The following is a 19,501-nucleotide window of genomic DNA, read 5'->3' as shown; positions in this document are numbered from 1 at the left end:
GTCAGGAACAAATGGAAATTTTCTACAGTGATAGTCCTCCAAACATCGTGGTCGTCTTTAAACTTAAAATTGGCGAGTACTTTGAATTACTATCTACTCAAAAGTCACTAAACTAATATATACTATATGTGCTTCTTAAACAATCACCTTTTCTACGGACTAGTTATTTGTGTTTCACTTTGTGCTTCGGTGTTCTTGAATTGTCTTTTTCTATCATTTGAGTGAGTGCAGGTTGGGTAGATCACTTTACTAGTTTATATTTTTCTTCTGTAGCTAGGAACAAACTGTTAAAAGTATACATGCAGATAAACCATTTGACTTGGATCGTTTTAGCTATGCCTGAATTTCGCAACTAAAGACTAAAAAGTAGCAAAAATGAAATGAGAAATTATTGGCACATAGATTTGTATGCGTAAAATATTTCAAACTTTTTATAAGCTTACCTTGAGAAGTAGGATCCCAACGAGGGATATAGTAAAAAATAAAAGTCAATATTAAAACAACCGTATTTCTGTGTAAAAGATTCCTATTTCAAGCTATTTCAAAGAAATGAGATAAGCAGAATAATTTCTTGATTACATTTTTTTATTAAAACCATTGTAAATTTATGTCTCTTCTATTGTATTATATACCTTGAATTGATTGTTTATTTCTGTTGTTTGAAAAACAGTATTTTCTAAAATACGAAAGAAATGTCAAGCAAAGCCGCTTCTTGGATGTAAGCTGGAAGTGCGAAGGATACTTCTGTCTAACTGCATTATTGTGAAAAACCTGAACCCAAACTCAACTGATGATGATGTTGCTCATTACTTTGAATCAGCGAAGGCAGGCGGTAGCACAGTACTCAAAGTGCAAACATGCGAAAAAGAAACCAAGTATGTCTTCTTTGAGGATTTTGCAGGCAAGTAAAACTGTTTTTATTGTTTCTCAGTAAATTCACCACACAAACCAGAAAAATCATTTTAACAATTTGATTGTACTGCACCTGAGCATACATATAACATGGGATCTCTTAGGACACCTTATATGTAAATACAAAGACTAAGTGTTCCGTGCTTTGTAGCTATTTCGAGTCGACCTAAATTTTTGGCGATTTTATGTCGGTGATAAAGTTACCTCATGACAGGATTTTTTTACTCTACATCTAAACGTTGCGCATGCGCATTCTTGCACACCGTGCACCAACACCGGAAAGGTCACACGGGGTCAGGTACCACATTAGCGCTGCTGGCCGCCAAAAGGCACCTATCACATTTTATTTGTTGCAATACTTTTAATTATTAATGTTTTACTTCTTGTTCCTAATCACGGTGATAGCATGTTCCTTACGAGTGTGAGTGTGAGCTATTCGAATCCTGCATTGATGATTATTATGACGAGTCTGTTGCTTTGTTTGCCTGGTCACTTTATGTTACTTGGAGGTAAACTGCTTTATAATGACGACAGTGACGATGACTACGACCACGACGAGGTGTCCAGTCACTTAATCCCCAGACACTTCATCCCCGACACTTCATCCCCTAGACTTTTAATCCCCAGACACTTCCTCTGTGAAGGAAGAAATACGCTGAATTAGCCAGGAGAGTTAGCAACATTGTAGAGAGATATGAGTCAATGGATCGTCTTCTGTACCTCCGATCATTAGCTTACCTTTCATATTGATTAACAGCAATTATTTTCATATCATATTGTTGATGAACATTACATTTACTAGCTTATATGAACTTTAACTAATGTTGTAGATATTCAAATGACGTTGAAGTTAAAAGCATGATTTGAATTTGAATTATTTGAATTTCAATTAAATTTTTCTCTGACTTCATAATTTTTATAGTTAAGGATTTAGTTTAGGGATTAAGTGTCTGGGGATGAAGTGTCTGGGTATTAAAAGTCTAGGGGATGAAGTGTCGGGGATGAAGTGTCGGGGATGAAGTGTCTGGGGATTAAGTGACTGGGAAACCCACGACGACAATAAGGAGGAGGAGAATCACTATTATTTTATGAATATAGACTTATGTGTATTATGTACTTTAGTGTATGTTTATGTAATATTATATACACTTTAAAATTGGAAAAATGACAACGAAGAAATTTGAAATATTATAATATATAAATAATATATAGAAAAAATACATCTTCAAACAACTACTTTTGGCATTGAATTTCATTTGCCAATATTCACCTTCATGAAATTTTAAAACAAATGCAAAATAGTAAAAGTTATCAAAACTAAATATTGCATGCTTTTTTGCCATTTAATCAACTTTTTTTTTATTTTGATGTCTACAGTCGCTGAACGTGTTGCGATGAAGAGACACATGCTTGGAGCAAGAGAACTTCATGTTAGGGTTCATCTGGAATGTCTTGGACCTTCTGGAGGCAGAAAAGACCCGTATGTGCTTCCTGAAGCACTGGAACTGTCTGTCAGCAGCAACATCAAAATTCGATTTCTTCAACGCTCACCGGCGGTTTTGAAATCGTTCAACGAATGTCTCTCAAATGTCCATGCTTTTGCTAGACTTACAGAAGATGCTCTCAAAGTTGATTGTACTCTGAACGAATCAGAACCTGAAGCTTATATTTTGGTTAAAACTTGGAGAGATAAAGTAGTTAACACGTTAGACACCTGTTTTCAGTTGGTAAGAATAGACAGGATAGATGTCGTTCCAGATATCTGGTCTAATGTATTAGAAATTGTAAAAACGTGTGATATCAGAGACGATTTGCTCCTACTACTCAGCGACGAGCACTCATTAGTAATTTTAAGCCAAACAGACAAAGAGGGGGACACTGCTGAGAAAATTAATGCCATTGTCAAGAATGAAGAAAACAAATTTGCTTTAAAAAATTGCGAAGTGAGTGAGACAAAGGACCTTTCACAGCACGAGGTTGATTTTTTGATTACATCCTCCTTTCAGTACGAAGTTATGGCTCAGTTCAACACACTTCGTGTAGATATCCGTGAGCAGGAGAGGAAGATAACTTTTTGTGGTTTCCCGCCGGATGTAAAAGAAGCGCAACTGAAGATGCTTGAAATGTTGCGTTCGTTATCGATGCTGGAAATTCGTCTGACTGAGGATAAGATTAGTATTTTGGCCCATCAAAACACTGGTAATCGTATACGTGAAAAGCTGACATCGTCTGGACTCGTAGCCTCTTGGGAAGTGCAAGCTAAAAGCGTTGTTAAAGTCTACTGTGCTCGTGGCACAGACCTCCAGAAAGCCATTGAGATCATTCAGCTTTCCCTTGCAGAAGAGACGCTACCTTTGGACGAAGTTTCTTTGGAGGTAATAAAAATGCCTTTATGGACTCAGCTCAAAAATCAGCTGATTCAAGAAAACAATGGTCTTCTTAGTATTACCTTAACACCACACGCTCTCAAGATCACAGCTTTCAGTGACATTTTTCCAGACGTTAAAAAAACTATTGTGATGTTTATGTCAGAACATTCAACGTACACCACTGTCTTTAGGTTTTCTCCTAGTCGACACAAGTTTTTAGCTCTCTTTTGGGAAGAGAGATTGAACGACATTGTTGAAAAGCAGTCAAAAAAAGTAGAGATCAATTTGGATAATCAAAAAAGAAACATTATTGTGAAAGGAACAAACCAAGGAATTGAAACTGTAAGGACAAAACTGGAAGAACTGGAAAAAACAATTGTGTGTTCAGAGGAGATAGTAACAAAACAAGAAACAGTTTTGTACTTCAAAGGTTTAAAGAACCTCACTGAACTAGAATTCACTGCAAGAGCACACCAGTGTGTGATTTCGCTAGCACCAGAGGAAGCAGAAATGAAGGTAGGAAAAGTTTATGATTTGAAAACGACAATGTCAAAAAATGCCAAGAACCGAAAAAAATAAACCTGTACTTTTAAGCAATAATAACTATGACTTTTTAGTATTGTAGAAAAAAAGGGGAAAAAACTAGCAAGGAAATCAATTATCACAGCTCTAAATAAACTCTTGGTTGTATAAAAAGTATTCATTTTCGTTTAAGAAGCTCGATTTTTGTTGCTTTATGATTTGTGAACCAAAGTGACTAATATGAATTATGAAAACCACTAAATATGCATTTAGATTAAATTAAACATGTTAGTAAAAACTAGACAATAGAAAAAAGGGTTATTCATCTACTTTCTTCTTTAATTTATATATCATATATAAAAACTACTTAAATAAACTTACGCTTTACACCTGCAGATTGTGGCTACAAATCAGCCAGTAAAAGAAACAGTTACAGCAGAAAGACTACAGCAAGATGGTGGGTTGAATTCTGCCTTTTCAATCTTATAATGAAATGAAATAATCACGTAAAGAAATTATCCTGCACTCTTTCCTTCTCTAGGTTTTTCTAGAATTATATACAGACACTCAGGGTTTTTTAAAAAATTATTATCATTATTAATTTGAGTAAAAATAGATAATTCCCATTTTTTGTGCTGAGTGCTATTAGCAGTAAGTATAGTGTAGCTTTGTGAATATTGTAAGGTAAGGTGTTACCATCTGACTCGGCACGAGCTCTACTTAGTGCACTGACCACACAGAAACAAAGACTAACCACCCTGCGATCACTTACAGTGGTTTTGAATGACAGTGCAGCTGTGTGCGCGTTCATTGATGTTCTGAGATCAGAAAGGAAGCTTGATACAGCTGCAAAGACAAGTGAGTCGACTTTTGGCTTACTGAAAAAAAATATCTTTCTACCGAGAAAAAATTATGTGATAAATTTATGCACTTTTTCGAAAATCAAATAAGCTCAGGTAAGAAAATAGTTTTATTATCAATAAAAATTGCAATTTTTATCTTGGTGCTAACAATTCTGTTTACTAGTGTGATAAGAACTCATGTTCTGAGCGCATTTAGTTTTATGTTGCACGAACGTCAAATAAATATCACAAGTAATAATGTTGTTGTTACTTCTTAGAAAGAAACTACATTATTAAATAGATTAGTCGAAGTCCATTTGAGCTTTTCTCTACATTAAATCATAATGATTTCATGTTACAATATATTTATACAGATAAATATGTTGCATGTGTATTTTCTATAATAGTATATTTGTAATATCATCATCATGATGACCACCGCCACCACCAACATCAAAAAATGGAAGACTATGTGTAATTTTCAGCAGTTTGCAAGCCACTACAGATGCATCGAGAACACCGCATTGATTTTGGTGAGGTTCATCTAATCATCAAGCAGGGTGATATCACAGAAGAAGACGTAGACGCTATTGTTATAAGCGCCAATCAAAACTTCGACTTAACCCTCGGTTAGTCACTTTGCTGAGCGATATATTTTATAAGACTGGATTTTGATCCGAATTTTTAAACAATTTTGATACTGACCAGAAGTGTGTAGCGTTACCCACCTTTAATTTTAATAGTTTACAAAATGTAATTTTATCCTTTTAAATGTACTGGGTTTACTTTTGGTTGTTAAAGGAAGCTTTTAGTTATTAACGACTTTAAATAATAATAATACAGTAATCGCTCATCTTTCTCGGGGGTTACGCTCCAAAAACCGACGTGATAGGTGAAAATCCGCGAAGTAGCGGAGTTATAGGTATATAAAAAGCTTTACTTACAATTAATTCTAGAATAAACAATTCTTAAAATGTAATTTCTTTTCGAGGGTCAGAACTCTTTTAGTTTTTTTCTTAGTTAGCATATCGATAACACACCAAAGTAAATGATACATTTAAACGCACTAGTGTTTTGTTTCTAGTAAGTGTTTAATATTTGTAAACACTGTATTATTTCATCAAGGAGCTGTTTCAAAAAATCTGAGAACAAAGTGCGGAGAAGGTCTTCAAAGCGAGTGCAGCAGCAAACGTCAGTAAACATTGACATTGTGTATTATTGCTGTAGCCACATTTTATTGTTTCACATTTACTATTGTCTCTTTTATTATTTGACAGTAGATTAAAACGATCTAATATGTAAAAACCTTTACTTCATAGCTACCGTGCATTCCTTCTTGCTACTTAACAAAAAATTATTTCAAATGATTGCATTAGCTACTCTGCTTGGAACAGAAAATGTTAACTAAAACAGTTTAAAATATTGCTAGGTGAGGACACATAGGTAATCCAGATAAATATTCGCCTTAAAACCACCGTCTCATCTAGTAAATGTTTTAAAAATATATATCAACGCAGCAACCCAATGATTAAGAATTGCTAGTAAATATTTTTGTTTATTTACTTTCTTTCATTTTCAGTAAATTTCCTAGCCTGTCACCTAGCACTCATTGAGCGGCCCGATGGCGCAACGGTTAGCGCTGTTAGCGCCTGTCACCAATACAGTGAAGGTTTGCTGCCCTGAGTTCATTTCTCGTCTCGGGCACGCTGTTCTTTCTCTGCACGTGGCATCTGTTTACAGGGCTGGCTGCTTGCCGTAATATAGCCTGAGTTGCTGACACCGCGTAAAACACCAGCCCCCCCCCCCCCACCTAGCCACTCATTATTCTCAGAAATAAAGATGCTAACTATGGGTTCTCTACAACTTTGCAAATTAGGATATCACCTCGCTTTGTTGTAATCTCAAGGATTAAAATCCAGATACTAAATATTTTATTATTTGATATTTTATAGAAAATAAATATTGTTTATTTACAATAGTTAATTATAATTGTATCATAAATTCAGTTGCAGATATGCGTAAGCATAAAGTAGTAATGACTTCAGCACCTAATTTAAAGTGCAGACACATTGTACACATAGATGGTGAGTTTTATGTGAAATCGAACAATTGGGAAAAAGCATATAGAGCAGTACTGGTGGAAACAGAGAAAAAGGGATTGCATTCCATCGCTGTACCAGCCATTGGAACAGGTGAGTAATGAAACTCCTTCCTCCACCTTGTGCCTTCTTACCATCCCACGCCATCAACCCCATCCTCCTCCTCCTCCTCCTCCTCCTCCTCTTCCTCATCATCATCATCATCATCATCATCATCATCATCATCATCAATATCATCATCTTGCTGTTTTCATTATTGAACAAATTAACTACATGCTGACATAAAGCTTTAAAGACTGAAACATCAAAGGTTAAAATACGCACGCATAGGTCAGACAGTGTTTTTAGTTGCGGATGCTTAAAGATATCTGGACATTATGTACATTTTTTATATAAACAAACTTATGGTGTTATTTGTAAGCTTTTTCTTTAAAAAAAAGTGTTTATGGTAATACAACTTTTACTACTATCTTCTGAAAGAAAGAGAACTGTTATGCCACAGGAGCATGTCAGCTGTTTCCACGTCACTCTGCTCGCGCACTCGCCAACGCACTCACCACCCATCAACAAACAATGAAGACCCTGCAGCACGTGACCGTGGTTGTGACTGACGAGGAGACAGCACAGGCGTTCATTGATATTTTGAGTTTAAAAGCAAAGGAAGACGCATTTGAAATAGTAGGTAAGTAGGACAAAAATGTGTTTAAATAATCTTTTGGTATTTAAGTAGGTATAGAATAAATACTATTCGTATTACATCTGTATTAAGACATAAAAAATATTGTCACTTGAAAAGATAACAATATTACAATACCTTTATGATCCTAATTTATTTTATCGCTTAGAAATTATAGTGACTATCATTATTAAACAAACAATGAGTTGTCTGTTTTCTGAAGCAAATCAAGTGCTTAACACTTACCTTACCTGTTATAAGGGTATTGATATTGAGAGAAAAATCTCAACTAAAAGAAGAATGTTTGACATACAAATATACTGGAGTTAATATGTTTCTGTCAGACCTTTTCGAGCCGCCACAAGAAATGAATGTAGGATTCAGTACTGATGTTGGCGGTGTCCAGCTAACTATCAAGCAAGGGGACATTACAGAGGAAGAGGTTGATGCTATTGTTACTAGCGCCAACTCGGATTTTGACTTCACTAAAGGTCAGTCTATTTGTCTTTTAATTATTTTCACAACATTGGATAGTAATTTATCTTTCAAGAAGAACTTAAGACTAATTTGCTGCACTTCACACAGTACAATCAGATAACACATATGGTGGGAAAATGAATTACATTCAACTTCTAACACATTAAGGCCTGATAGGGTTACTAAAGAATGAAGTGCAAGTGAGATGAATTAATTCTTTAGTTGTTAAATAAGAAAATAGTGACATGTTGAGCTCTTTTATGTTTCACACAGGAGCTATTTCTAAAATTCTGAAAGAAAAGTGCGGAGAAGCTCTTCAACGCGAATGCAATAACAAGCGTGAGTATACATTGCAAAAGTGTTCTGTATTTGATAAATACCTTCTATTTTTGTACATACTAGACATTGAATGTTAAGTTTTGACTGAGGTCCTGTTTCAGTTGCAGACATGCGCCAGCACAAGAGGATAGTGACCTCAGCGTACAACCTAAAGTGCAAACATATTGTACACATTGATGTTGTCTTTTACTTGATGTACAGCGACTGGGAAAAGGCTTACACAGCAGTGCTGGAGGAAGCAGAGAAAACAGGTTTTGCTTCCATTGCTCTTCCAGCACTTGGAACAGGTAAGCGATTTATCCTCCTCCTCCTCCTCCTCCTCCTCATCATCATCATCATCATCATCATCATAGTCGTCGTCATTATCCTCATTGTGGTAATGTTTTTATTGTCACCATCACAAGTAAAGGCGTCATTAATCATTGGTGATTAGACATACATCTTTAACCGTTGAAAACTTACGAAGTCCTACATCGTTATGAGGTGTGAAAAATAACAGGAATGCATTGTATTCATTTGGTGCACAATTTTTACGGCAGCTATACTACACATTTACTGATTAGTAATCAAGACATAATACTAGTGTTATAATAACAAATTGTTCGATGACATATGATTTTTACTACTGTATATATTTGTATTATTTTTTGTACCAAAACATATGCGTATGGAATGTCAATATTGAAATATTTCTTATTGCAATAGCGATTTCTTCAACCTATAATGTTAAAATATATTTCTTATGGCGCAGGAGCCTGTCAGTTGTCGCCATCTGACTCAGCAAAAGCTCTGGTTAAGGCTCTGGCTGCTAATGAACAAACACCAAGAACATTGCAGAGAGTGGCAGTGGTTGTGATTGACCCCGCCACGGTGCAGGCGTTCGTGGATGTTTTGCGATTAGTAGAGAAGCAAACTGCCCTCCAAAAAGCACGTAAGCATGATATACACCCATACATGCAATTAAATATCTCTTAATATCTTTATCAATGTCTTTTGGGCTATTAAGCAAGATATAACCTATCAAAACAAGTTACTTATTAACACAGCTGGTTAACACAAAAAAGTATTGTATATTCTCAAAGTACAAGGATATTTTTTTAACCAAACTCTTCTTTTTATCCTCTACATTTCAGGCATAAAATAATGTTATTTTGTTTATCTTAAGATGGGGTTAAATTTATCTATTCTTATAGTGTAACTAAACATTTAGCTCAAAGTTAGTTTTACGATATTGTATGCAAAATAACCAAACTTTGATGTGTTAACATTGAAGCACGATGATTAAAGAAAATAGACCAAGTAACATAAAGAGGTATGTCAGCAGTTTCTCTCCCACACACAATACAGTTGGATGCCAGCATGGATGTTGCCGGTGTTCATCTAACCATCAAGCAAGGCGATATTACAGAGGAGGAGGTAGATGCTATTGTTACTAGCGCCAGTCCGTCTTTACGCTTTACTCAAGGCAAGGAATTTTTTTAATTTGTTTTTGAATTATAATTTAAATAATTAAAAATACATGAAGCCATCAGTGTAATATCAACGCATTTAAGTTGTGGTTTGTGATTTCTCGGGTTTTATTCAATTCCTCTCTTGCTTGGGACACATGGTCAATTTTAAAATAAAATATAAACTGTACTTTTGTCTAGCATTTTATATATTTTACTCTCTTTCTTACGTGCCCCTATAATTATATGAGTATAAAATAGTCATCCTGAGAAATCGAAGTTGAAATAGCAAATTAATAACATTTTCACAACTTTTATTGTATTAATTAGGAGCCGTTTCTAAAATACTGAAAGCAAAATCCGGAGAAGCTCTTCAACGAGAGTGTAAAAGCAAACGTAAGTAAACAGTTTATATTTTTTATGTTCAATAGACATTTTGAATGTTAATCATACCATTCCATTATACAAGATATTTTGGAAAATTCTCGGTTCTTAATAATGTATTCCAACACAATAAATTTTATAATACCCCAGTACTATAGTTGTCTGACTTCTAACGCCGTGTACACACCTTGATTAGTTGCAGACATGCGGGAACACAAGATGATAGTGACTTTAGCACCTAATCTCAAGTGCAAACATATTGTTCACTTAGATGATGAGTTCTACTCAAAGTCTAACGACTGGCAAAACGCTTACACAGCAGTACTACAGGAAGCAGAAAAGTCAGGTTTCCATTCTGTTGCTGTGCCAGCACTTGGAACAGGTAAGACAAAAACTAAAGTCATCAGAAGTGTTTCGCGTTTTTGGAAGATTTTCTTTACTTTTTCTACCTAATTTCAATAAATGTTTATATGAGGCTGTTTTTCCAGTAATTTATAAATCTGGTTTATACTGCAAAATACTTTTGGTCAACACACCTATTTTGTTTCTTTTTGTGATTTTATTATTTATGATAGTCATATTAGTTTCCTGATGATAGAAAGAGAAATAAATACATCTGGAATTCAAAGTGTTGACAGGTTTAAGTTTCGTTTCTACTATGGCGGTCATTACCACTCCATCTATCAATTCGCATGTACTAGCCTATTAGCGATGTATTTGTACAAATTAATATTTGTAGAAATAATACTATTTTTAATGTTTTACAGGTTATAAAATGTTAGACTCTTAATTACATTTTTATCTAGATTTACTCAATTATTAAGTAAATAACAACCAGACCTCAGTAATACGAAAAAATGGCAATTATAACAATTTCTGTTTAATGAATTATAATCATTGCCTTAAAGATGATATTTGAAAGTATTCTTCAGGAAGCAATTTGCCAGGAACTGTTCTAGTCTAAAGCTGAAAAGCTGCTTCAGGTTGATTTTAAGTATTACGATCATTATAACGATCGATAACGGGATTGAAACATCAATTTTAATTTTAACAAATAAAATGGCAAGAAAGGATAGTGTGACAATATTAATGCTCATAACTAATGATCTGAAATTTGTATAAATTAAAATATTACCCACGCCTTTTTTTCAGAAAATTCTCAGCCATCTCGATTTTCCTCCATCTTCTTCAATAACCTGTTTCATGAGACAAAAGAATGCGATTGGTCGCCGTCTGATTCTGCTCGTGCATTGGTGAACGCACTAACTTCTCAGAAACAAACTCTGAAGACACTGCGAGCTGTGACAGTGGTTCTGAGTGACAGTGACAAACAACAGGCGTTCATTGATGGTCTGAGGTTAAACGAGAAGCCAAGTGTCATAAAAACATCAAGTAAGCATGAAATTGTGTGAACAAGATGTTATTTTCCCTGAGCAGTTATCCATTTAATGTTGACCATCACTCTTAGAACATTAAGAAATAATAACTGTCATTCATCAATGTTCTACTGCATTACTATTCCACGATCTGAAAAATGGATTGAGCGATATCATTCTTCAGTATCTTATTTTAATTATTTTCTCTTTAGAAAATTGTTATTAAAATTTCGTTTATATATCTTTGAAAAACTATAATTGTGTTAAAATTTTGTATATGTGGTGTTTATCACAGTTTCTTCTGACTGCTTACACACAACATTTTCGTCTCAATAAACATAATAATACGTAAAAAAGTGGCATTAGCAGCCTAGGTACGCGTATAAAACAATCTTTGATTTCAAGATTTAACAAACGGAACTATATTTATGCAGGTATTAATGCAGAAAATGAAGGTGTTCATATCTCCATCAAACAAGGAGATATTACAGAAGAAAAAGTTGACGCTATAGTTAATAGTGCCAACCCGGATTTCGATTTCACTCAAGGTTGGTCCCTTTGTTTTGTATTATCATTATTCATACTGGATTATTCAAGACAATTACAATAAAATTTACTTACAGAAATGTAAAGCCGTTAATAACAATATCAATTTGCATTGGAATACAGTATTTATTACTTTGTTGTTGCTATATTGAATTTTAATGTGATATTGATGATCAGTAAAATCATCTACCGCAAACATTTGCATTTGGAAAGAAATTATGTCTATGCATCAATATTTGTAATATGTTTCACATGATTAAACAGCGCAGAGTCTGTTCCGATTTATTGTTACCTAAATATGTAAACACAAATCTAATATTATCTCTTCAATTTATTTCTCTAATCAACAAGTATGCTAAATAGGCTATTATATTCGTATAATTTCTATGATTTCATCTCAAAAATTATCTAACTCATTTTTCCTCTGTTAGTTTAATCGATCTTTCCTTGACTTTCTTTTCTTCTTTTTATGTATGAATATATTCTTCATTATTTGTTTCATATGTTAATATTTTTAGCTGTGAACTCCATCCTTACGTTTGTTACCTATTTTTAATAATAAAAATAAATGGAAATAGATTTTTGCTGCGTCAGCTTTTATGTCAGTGTCAGTTAGCCTTAATATACTTCAACATTAAGCTTATTACAAAAGACCACATAAAACACCTGTTTATCAACTCAGGAGCTGTTTGTAAAATCCTGAAAGCGAAGTGTGGAGAAGCTCTTCAACGTGAGTGCAACAGCAAGCGTGAGTAAACATTCGCAGTCTCTTCTGTTGCTTTTTCTGTTCCATTGGGATAGGTCTCACTCTTTATACAATACTCGTTGGTTATACTAAAAGTTTATGATATCGTAACAATATCTTAGATCTCTCTCCGAGATACATGTCACTGCATACAATTATGTCTTCACCTTCTCTCTCATTCAACAAACCCCATAAAAATCATTTGTGTGTTTTGTCAAATGCACTAAAAATAAACGCATAGAATCGTCCTAACTCAAGCATTGTATGAAGACATAGAGGGTCTGAATGAAATAATAAAATAGATACATAATAACTCATTAACCTTTTATATCAATATCAGTTTCAGAGATGATTCAACACAAAATAGTAGTGACCTCAGCATACAAACTTAAGTGCAAACATATTTTGCACATAGATGCCATGTTTTACTCAAAATATAACGATTGGGAGAAGGCCTACACAGCAGCGCTGCAAGAAGCGGAAAGACTAGGATTCCACTCCCTTGCTGTGCCAGCACTTGGCACAGGTACGAGTTTTTTTTTTATCTTTTCTTCTCCAATTTTTCCTTTTACTCATATGGCAATTAGTCCTATTACCAATGTTTAACTTATATATATATATATCGTTTTTGTTTTATTTTATAGAAAATTCTGAGTGACCAGGCTCTTACTCTTGTCTTGAAAAAAATATTTTAGTGTGCTTGCCTTATTTTAAAAAGTGAATTTTACCAAAGATGTTTACTAAATAATGTCGTGAAAGGTCAGTGTCATAGGGCGAATGTCGCCATCTCCTCCACACTGCTTTGAGTTCTGTGTGTATTTGTTTTTCTTAGGAGCCTGTCAACTGTCGCCATCTGAGTCGGCACAAGCTCTGGCCAACGCACTATGCGTTCAAAGACCAACCCTGAAAACACTTCGGTATGTGACAGTGGTTGTGGTTGACAGTGCTACGATGAAGACGTTCAGGGATGTTCTGGGACAAGAAAAGCAAGAAGATGCTGCTGAAAAATTAAGCATGTCCGGCAAAGATGGGCCCGAGAAAAAGCAACATCCCCGTGCCATAGGTGCAGCTAATACTTCTTATGAATACAAATAAATCAGTTATTCTTTAGTTGTCCCACGGAATAAAGATATAATTTTACTGACATTATACTACGTGTAGGTTAGTTTCTTAATGTTCTTAAAACATTTCTAATTTTTTCACCTTTTAACAGGCCAATGCTTCCTTTTCATGTGGCTGTTAACACATTGTCAATTTCTTGTTTTAAATGTTAAAATAGAACAAAAATAAACATCACTGTTTCAGAAAAGATTGGAAATGCTAGCAACTCCAGCAGGAACACGCCGGATGTGTTTAAGCTCTATATTTTCTCAACAAACCAGGCAAGAAAAGCGGAATTTTGCAAAGCATTGTACGACTTTGTCGACGCCAAGTATGACTGCAGGGAGATAAAAAATGTTAACAAATTATCACCTGGAGAGGTAACTGCTGTAGCTACAGAGCTGTAATTAGATATACAAATGAGAATTTGCGTGCACTGTCCATAGGGCTGTCATTAGTGTCTTTTTTAGTATTTAAATGATCATGTAAAATTCAACAAATAAAGAAAGTGCTAATATATTGCCGAATAATCCGGTTTACAAAAACAAAGCTTAGGATGAATATGTATATTAACTGGCCCAATAGAACTATGCGCATCAATTTTTAATCTTTTTATTTGTATTAACTAAATGGAGTAAAATAGAGCTACATTCATTTAGCAGACTGTCTACTCTTGAAAAGGGGGAAGAAAGACGTTTCGCAAATGCAGTCGGTCTGTTGCCTAGATAACGGAAAGACTATGTACATTATCAGAGCAAACCAACTTCAAACTTTGGCTTAGAAACATTAGATGAGACATTATACACATTCAAGGAATCCAATAGAGCGATGTACTTTGTTTTCTTTTGAAATTGTAAAATTTAAAATTATCATCCTAATGTGATAGTTATCGTTCAGTTTTAATACACTATACATCTAGAAGTATTATATTCGGTTTCTTTTTTTTTTCTTTTTGAGTAAGCTGGAACAAGTAATGGAGCTATGTAAGTCTTTAAACGTGGACATCCAGAAGAAAGCAGCAGGAGTCGTCGTGCTGAAAGGCTTAACTGAGGATGTTAAAAGATGTAGAGAGAGAATCAAAACTCTCGTCAAGGAAAGAGAACGACAGCGACAGGAGACTATGATGGCAAACCTTGTCCAATGGCACTATTTTGAGGTAAATATTCCATAACAAGTCTTAGACTAGTGATTGTGTTTTTGTGTAGCTCTCTGTAGTTCTGCTAATCATTAGCTTAACGGTCCGTCGGTCCCTGTAAGGAAACAATCTGAAGAAAAGCTCCAAATCAGAGAGAAGTTTCCCGTTAAATGATAAAAGGAACAATGATACATTATACAGTCTCAACTGAAAAAGTTATTGTTATACAGTTTGTTTTAAGCTCTCTTAAACAGAGAACAATTACTTGAAGCAAATGTTGTTTATTAATATGCCTTTGAGAACCAATTTGATAGCTGATATGTATTGAAACTATTTTATGCAATAGAAAACCAGTGGAACTGGGTGGAAAGCATTTGGAGGGAGAGAGAACCTTGCTATAGAGGAGGCCTTCCATGCCTTTCAGAATGAGCAGAATAGTGAAACACTGGAGTCTTCTGACAACGACCAGTCTTTCGTCCTTAATTTTACGGAGATGAAGAAATACGACAAAAGAAATCCATATGACGGCGTCAGGATCATGAGAAAAGAAATAATAAAAGGTACTAACCATTTTTCTTCGAAGTATGTACAAGTAGAATTTCTGCTGTTTCTCAGTTTCAGCTATAAAAGATAACCTATTCATAACCATAGCTTCCACTGATTATGTTAAAGTAACTAAAACTATTTTTTTTTTCTAAATTTAAACCATTGACCATGGCCCATTAGTTTCGCATCATTTTTAAAAACAACTGAAATAATTTAGTCAGTCAGAAACTCTCTAGTTTCATATGTCGAAGAAAAACCAGATTAAGAACTAAGAAAATTATAAACGAAGCATGCTTCGTAGTATTTGAAATGTACTATTATCAGAGTAATTGTTGTTATGACGACTGAAGATTAACGAATAATGGTACGGATAATGTTTCTTATGTCCAGGTGGAGCCAGCTTCTCAAGTCTCCTGCCAGAAGAATGGGAAGTACATGGTGTTGGGGAAGATCTTAAGCGCGTGCATCTTCCACACTGGTGTACTGAGTATCAAAGAGTGCGAAATAATTTTCTAAAGACTGCAGAAGGAGTCTTATCTCTGCTTACAGTAAGTAACAAAGGGTTAATTTAACACAGGACGCTAGCACTTGTCTTTTCACTTACACTGACAGAAAATGAATCAAACGCTATTCACCTTTCTTCTTTTTTCTTTCTTTTTCATCATCATCGTATTAGTTTTTGGTTTTTTTTATGTTTGCTCAAAGCGCGTAAATAAAAGAAATTACAAACAGAGCAAAAGTAAAATTCTGAGGATTTTAACTATCGTCAGATGCTCGCAAAAATACTCCATCAACACGTCAAAATGCTAATAACTTTATAGTTGATATCAGTATCCTTGACAACTCTTTCTTCTCGTTTTTCCTTGGAATAGATAATTAACTATTGTACTACTAATTTACTTAATAGCACATATTTATATGAAATACTATCTACTTCAGATCGTGCGCGTACAAAACCCCGAGCTGTACATTCAGTATCTTGCTAAGAAGGCCCAAATGGAAAAGCAGAACAAAGGAATGCATTCAGAGAAAACTTTGTGGCACGGAACCGCAAATGGAGCAATTCGAAATATTAATCGCTATGGCTTCAACCGCAGCTTTTGTGGCAAAAACGGTAAGTGATGATTAAATTAAAAAAAAACTTTGATTGACTTGTTACTGTCAACAATGTCAATAATTATGTAAATGCAAAATACAAACAACAACTTTGATTGTCCTTTATGGGATTCTCACTGCTATATGTTATGTTTGTTACGACAAAGGTATAGTATTAGTTTATGAAAAATACACTAATTCAGTAACTTCTTTTTTTCTAGCCGCACTATATGGACAAGGCGTTTATTTTGCTGTCAGATCCAGTTACTCTATGCATGGCCAGTATTCTCCGCCTGATTCGGTTGGAAGAAGATACATTTACCAGTGCAAAGTCTTAGTGGGGTATGCCCTTAAAGGGACGGATCAAATGAAATTTCTGCCTCGTCGCGACGACGACATCACATACGACTCTGCCACAAACGATGAAGACAATCCGGAAATGTATATCATCTTCCACGACTCACAGGCTTACCCAGAATATCTGATTGTTTTCCAGTAGGCTTCTGATAGTCAGTCCTGAAGTATCAACAAAATGATCAGGATAAGTATGAATTCTTGAAGACCACTGATGTGATATAAACCGTGTTTATTCATAAGATGACAGAGATCTTTGTACGCAACCTGTGAAATGATACTAATGTGCTTTACATGTATTTGTGTATTTGTGTGTGTGTGTGTGTGCATTCTGCCGTTCTCCACGCAAAGGAAAGATCTACAACATTAAAGGACAGTAGACATTCACTAATGTTAACTGTTAACAAATCCTGCATAATGTGTCTTTGACCCCTCGCGCAAGCATACACCCGACAATGGCAGTAACGACTCCATCTTGAAAGATGTAAGAATATTACTTTGCAAAGAATTTGTAATTCTCAAGACATATTTGTTAATGTATGTTCTTATAGAAAACAGCAGCCTAGATGTTATAATAAAGCACACTAATGCATATTAGTTACAAAATAAACTCACTTTACAATTTAGAGTAGCACATTCGATAAAATGTATATTTCAGAACTTCGAACAAAAGTTACTGAATTCAATGTAATACTATTAACTTTCTTGTGCATTTTCAGATATTTTATTTATATAACTTCAGGATTTCATTATAATAATTATAACATTTAAAAACTGGATATGCATACTCATACTTTAATTGAGCCTGTCATTATCCATTTAAACTAATGCCTTGTAGTTGTATAGTTATCTTTCTACGCAAAATTGTTTAAATGTTGTTTCTTCTTATTCTATACATATCAATTTAAATACATTGCATGCTATTTATTAAATCTTTTATTGTTTCGATATGTTTAAATCACAGATCCATGTATTTTTGTTTCGAATTCTGAGGGAAAAAAAGTGGTAATACATTAAGTTTCCGTAACCTTTTGTCTATAATGAACACGTTAGTAGTTGTTCATAAAATGTAATCTTGAGATCTGATATACTTTTATTTTCTTTACTTTACTTAGTTTTCTACAAAACACTTTGAGCAAGGCTTAATTTTGTCGATACTTTCGCTAATGGACCTACTTTAGGAGGCCATCTTTTTATTGCCTAATGAGACTTGCTTTGACTACAGTACACTTTTGTCATTATAATGTGCTCACTTTTACCTGTCTGAGCAAACAAACAAACCTCGACAAAAGAAGAATAATTGCATTTTTAGTTTTCTTGGGTTTTGTTCTTATATTATCTTATTTTTTAACAAGGAAAGACTAATTTGCGTTCTTGTTACTTCTCCCAGTTTGACCTTTGTAACAGTTCGCCTTTAGTAGGATAAGAGACTATCCAACCATTCCAGTTCATCTGTTTTTGCAAGAGCTTACTAGACAAGGATATTTTTACCGTTTCCATGACAACCATTTCACGAAACTCTTCTAGTTTACTTTTCTGATCAAGTCCTATCTGCACATTAGAAGACTAAAATCTTGCTGTACATAAATGTAACAAAAATGCTCCGTCCTCCATTAAGTGGTAAAGTTACTTTAGCAATTATACAGAAATGTAAAGAACAGAATTTTCTGTTTGTTTACGCGTTATTTATATATATATATATGTTATCTTTATGGCACGCCTAATACATATATAAAGAACAACTTTTTTGTTTTTCATTTCTTCAAGGATTAACCAAGTTATGAATTTGGGGAAGTTGGGAAGTATATTGAGTTTATATAGCACTTTATCGAAAATGGTTTGTGGACAAGACAAATATAAAAAGAAAAAAATGACTAAAACAACCATCATGAACCTTATCGCAGTATAAACTTGTTGTGTCACAGATATTACATCCGCTGGCATAAACTTTTTAAAATAAACAGATATAAAAATTAGTCATTTTATAGTCCATGCAAAAACATTAGAAGTAAGGTTAAAAGCTTCTGAAAAGGAAGACAACACAATGAACATGTTTTGAATTGCAGTTATTTCCCTTAGATCCTCATAGCGTTGCGTCGATACGTTCATATTAAAAAAAATGTAATGAATTAGTATTAAGTTTTAATGGCGTATTAAAGGATTCTGGACTTTGTACGCTGTGTCCTGCTTGCTTTGGCAACCAATTTTAGTGTCATTAAAGGTCACCAACATGGTGTACACCGACAGGTCGATGCACAGCTTGAAAGACTGCCTCTTGCTGTGAAAACCAACGAGAATAGAACGAGGGCATACCTAGCAACGGTTTAAAAAGCGATCACAGCTTCATCTTAGAAAGCCTGAAGCTGATATCTGCGATTTCATTTTAACTCCATGAGAAAATTATTATTTCTTTTTATTTCTTTTTTTTTCTATTTTCATCGTTATTCTTTTGAAGCTTTGCGCAATAGTCATCCCTTCTTTTATTTTCAAAGTTATTCTTGTAAAGTTTTGTCCCAGATAGTCCCCATCTGTTTC

General features: G+C 34.4%; 1 protein-coding gene across 1 annotated transcript; it reads left to right on the top strand.

The window, feature by feature from the left end:
- Positions 1 to 669: 669 nt before the first annotated feature.
- Positions 670 to 17,600, top strand: LOC112566911 (poly [ADP-ribose] polymerase 14-like). The gene is made up of 26 exons (XM_025243338.1): positions 670 to 901; positions 2,290 to 3,797; positions 4,200 to 4,260; positions 4,488 to 4,661; positions 5,131 to 5,274; positions 5,771 to 5,836; positions 6,652 to 6,837; positions 7,247 to 7,426; positions 7,765 to 7,911; positions 8,171 to 8,236; positions 8,338 to 8,523; positions 8,988 to 9,167; positions 9,558 to 9,701; positions 10,015 to 10,080; positions 10,265 to 10,450; positions 11,221 to 11,460; positions 11,879 to 11,992; positions 12,673 to 12,738; positions 13,076 to 13,261; positions 13,568 to 13,798; positions 14,041 to 14,216; positions 14,798 to 14,992; positions 15,318 to 15,531; positions 15,908 to 16,065; positions 16,457 to 16,631; positions 16,834 to 17,600. Exons 2-26 carry the CDS (start codon positions 2,307 to 2,309, stop codon positions 17,109 to 17,111), a joined length of 5,310 nt encoding a protein of 1,769 aa, XP_025099123.1. The 5' UTR covers positions 670 to 901; positions 2,290 to 2,306; the 3' UTR covers positions 17,112 to 17,600.
- Positions 17,601 to 19,501: the final 1,901 nt, after the last annotated feature.

Source organism: Pomacea canaliculata, linkage group LG6 (genome assembly GCF_003073045.1).
Source record: "Pomacea canaliculata isolate SZHN2017 linkage group LG6, ASM307304v1, whole genome shotgun sequence".
Classification (NCBI taxonomy): domain Eukaryota; kingdom Metazoa; phylum Mollusca; class Gastropoda; order Architaenioglossa; family Ampullariidae; genus Pomacea; species Pomacea canaliculata.
The sequence above is the reverse complement of the archived record's forward strand: the minus strand, read 5'-3'. Positions and strand labels throughout refer to the sequence as shown.

What these genes read in the sequence shown, in the direction of transcription:
- LOC112566911 (XM_025243338.1), top strand. Translation starts at nt 2,307, where the DNA reads ATGAAGAGACACATGCTTGGAGCAAGAGAACTTCATGTTAGGGTTCAT. An exon ending in TGATACAGCTGCAAAGACAA is followed by an intron (nt 4,662 to 5,130) that starts GTGAGTCGACTT and finishes TGTAATTTTCAG; the next exon opens with CAGTTTGCAAGCCACTACAG. An exon ending in ACGCGAATGCAATAACAAGC is followed by an intron (nt 8,237 to 8,337) that starts GTGAGTATACAT and finishes GTCCTGTTTCAG; the next exon opens with TTGCAGACATGCGCCAGCAC.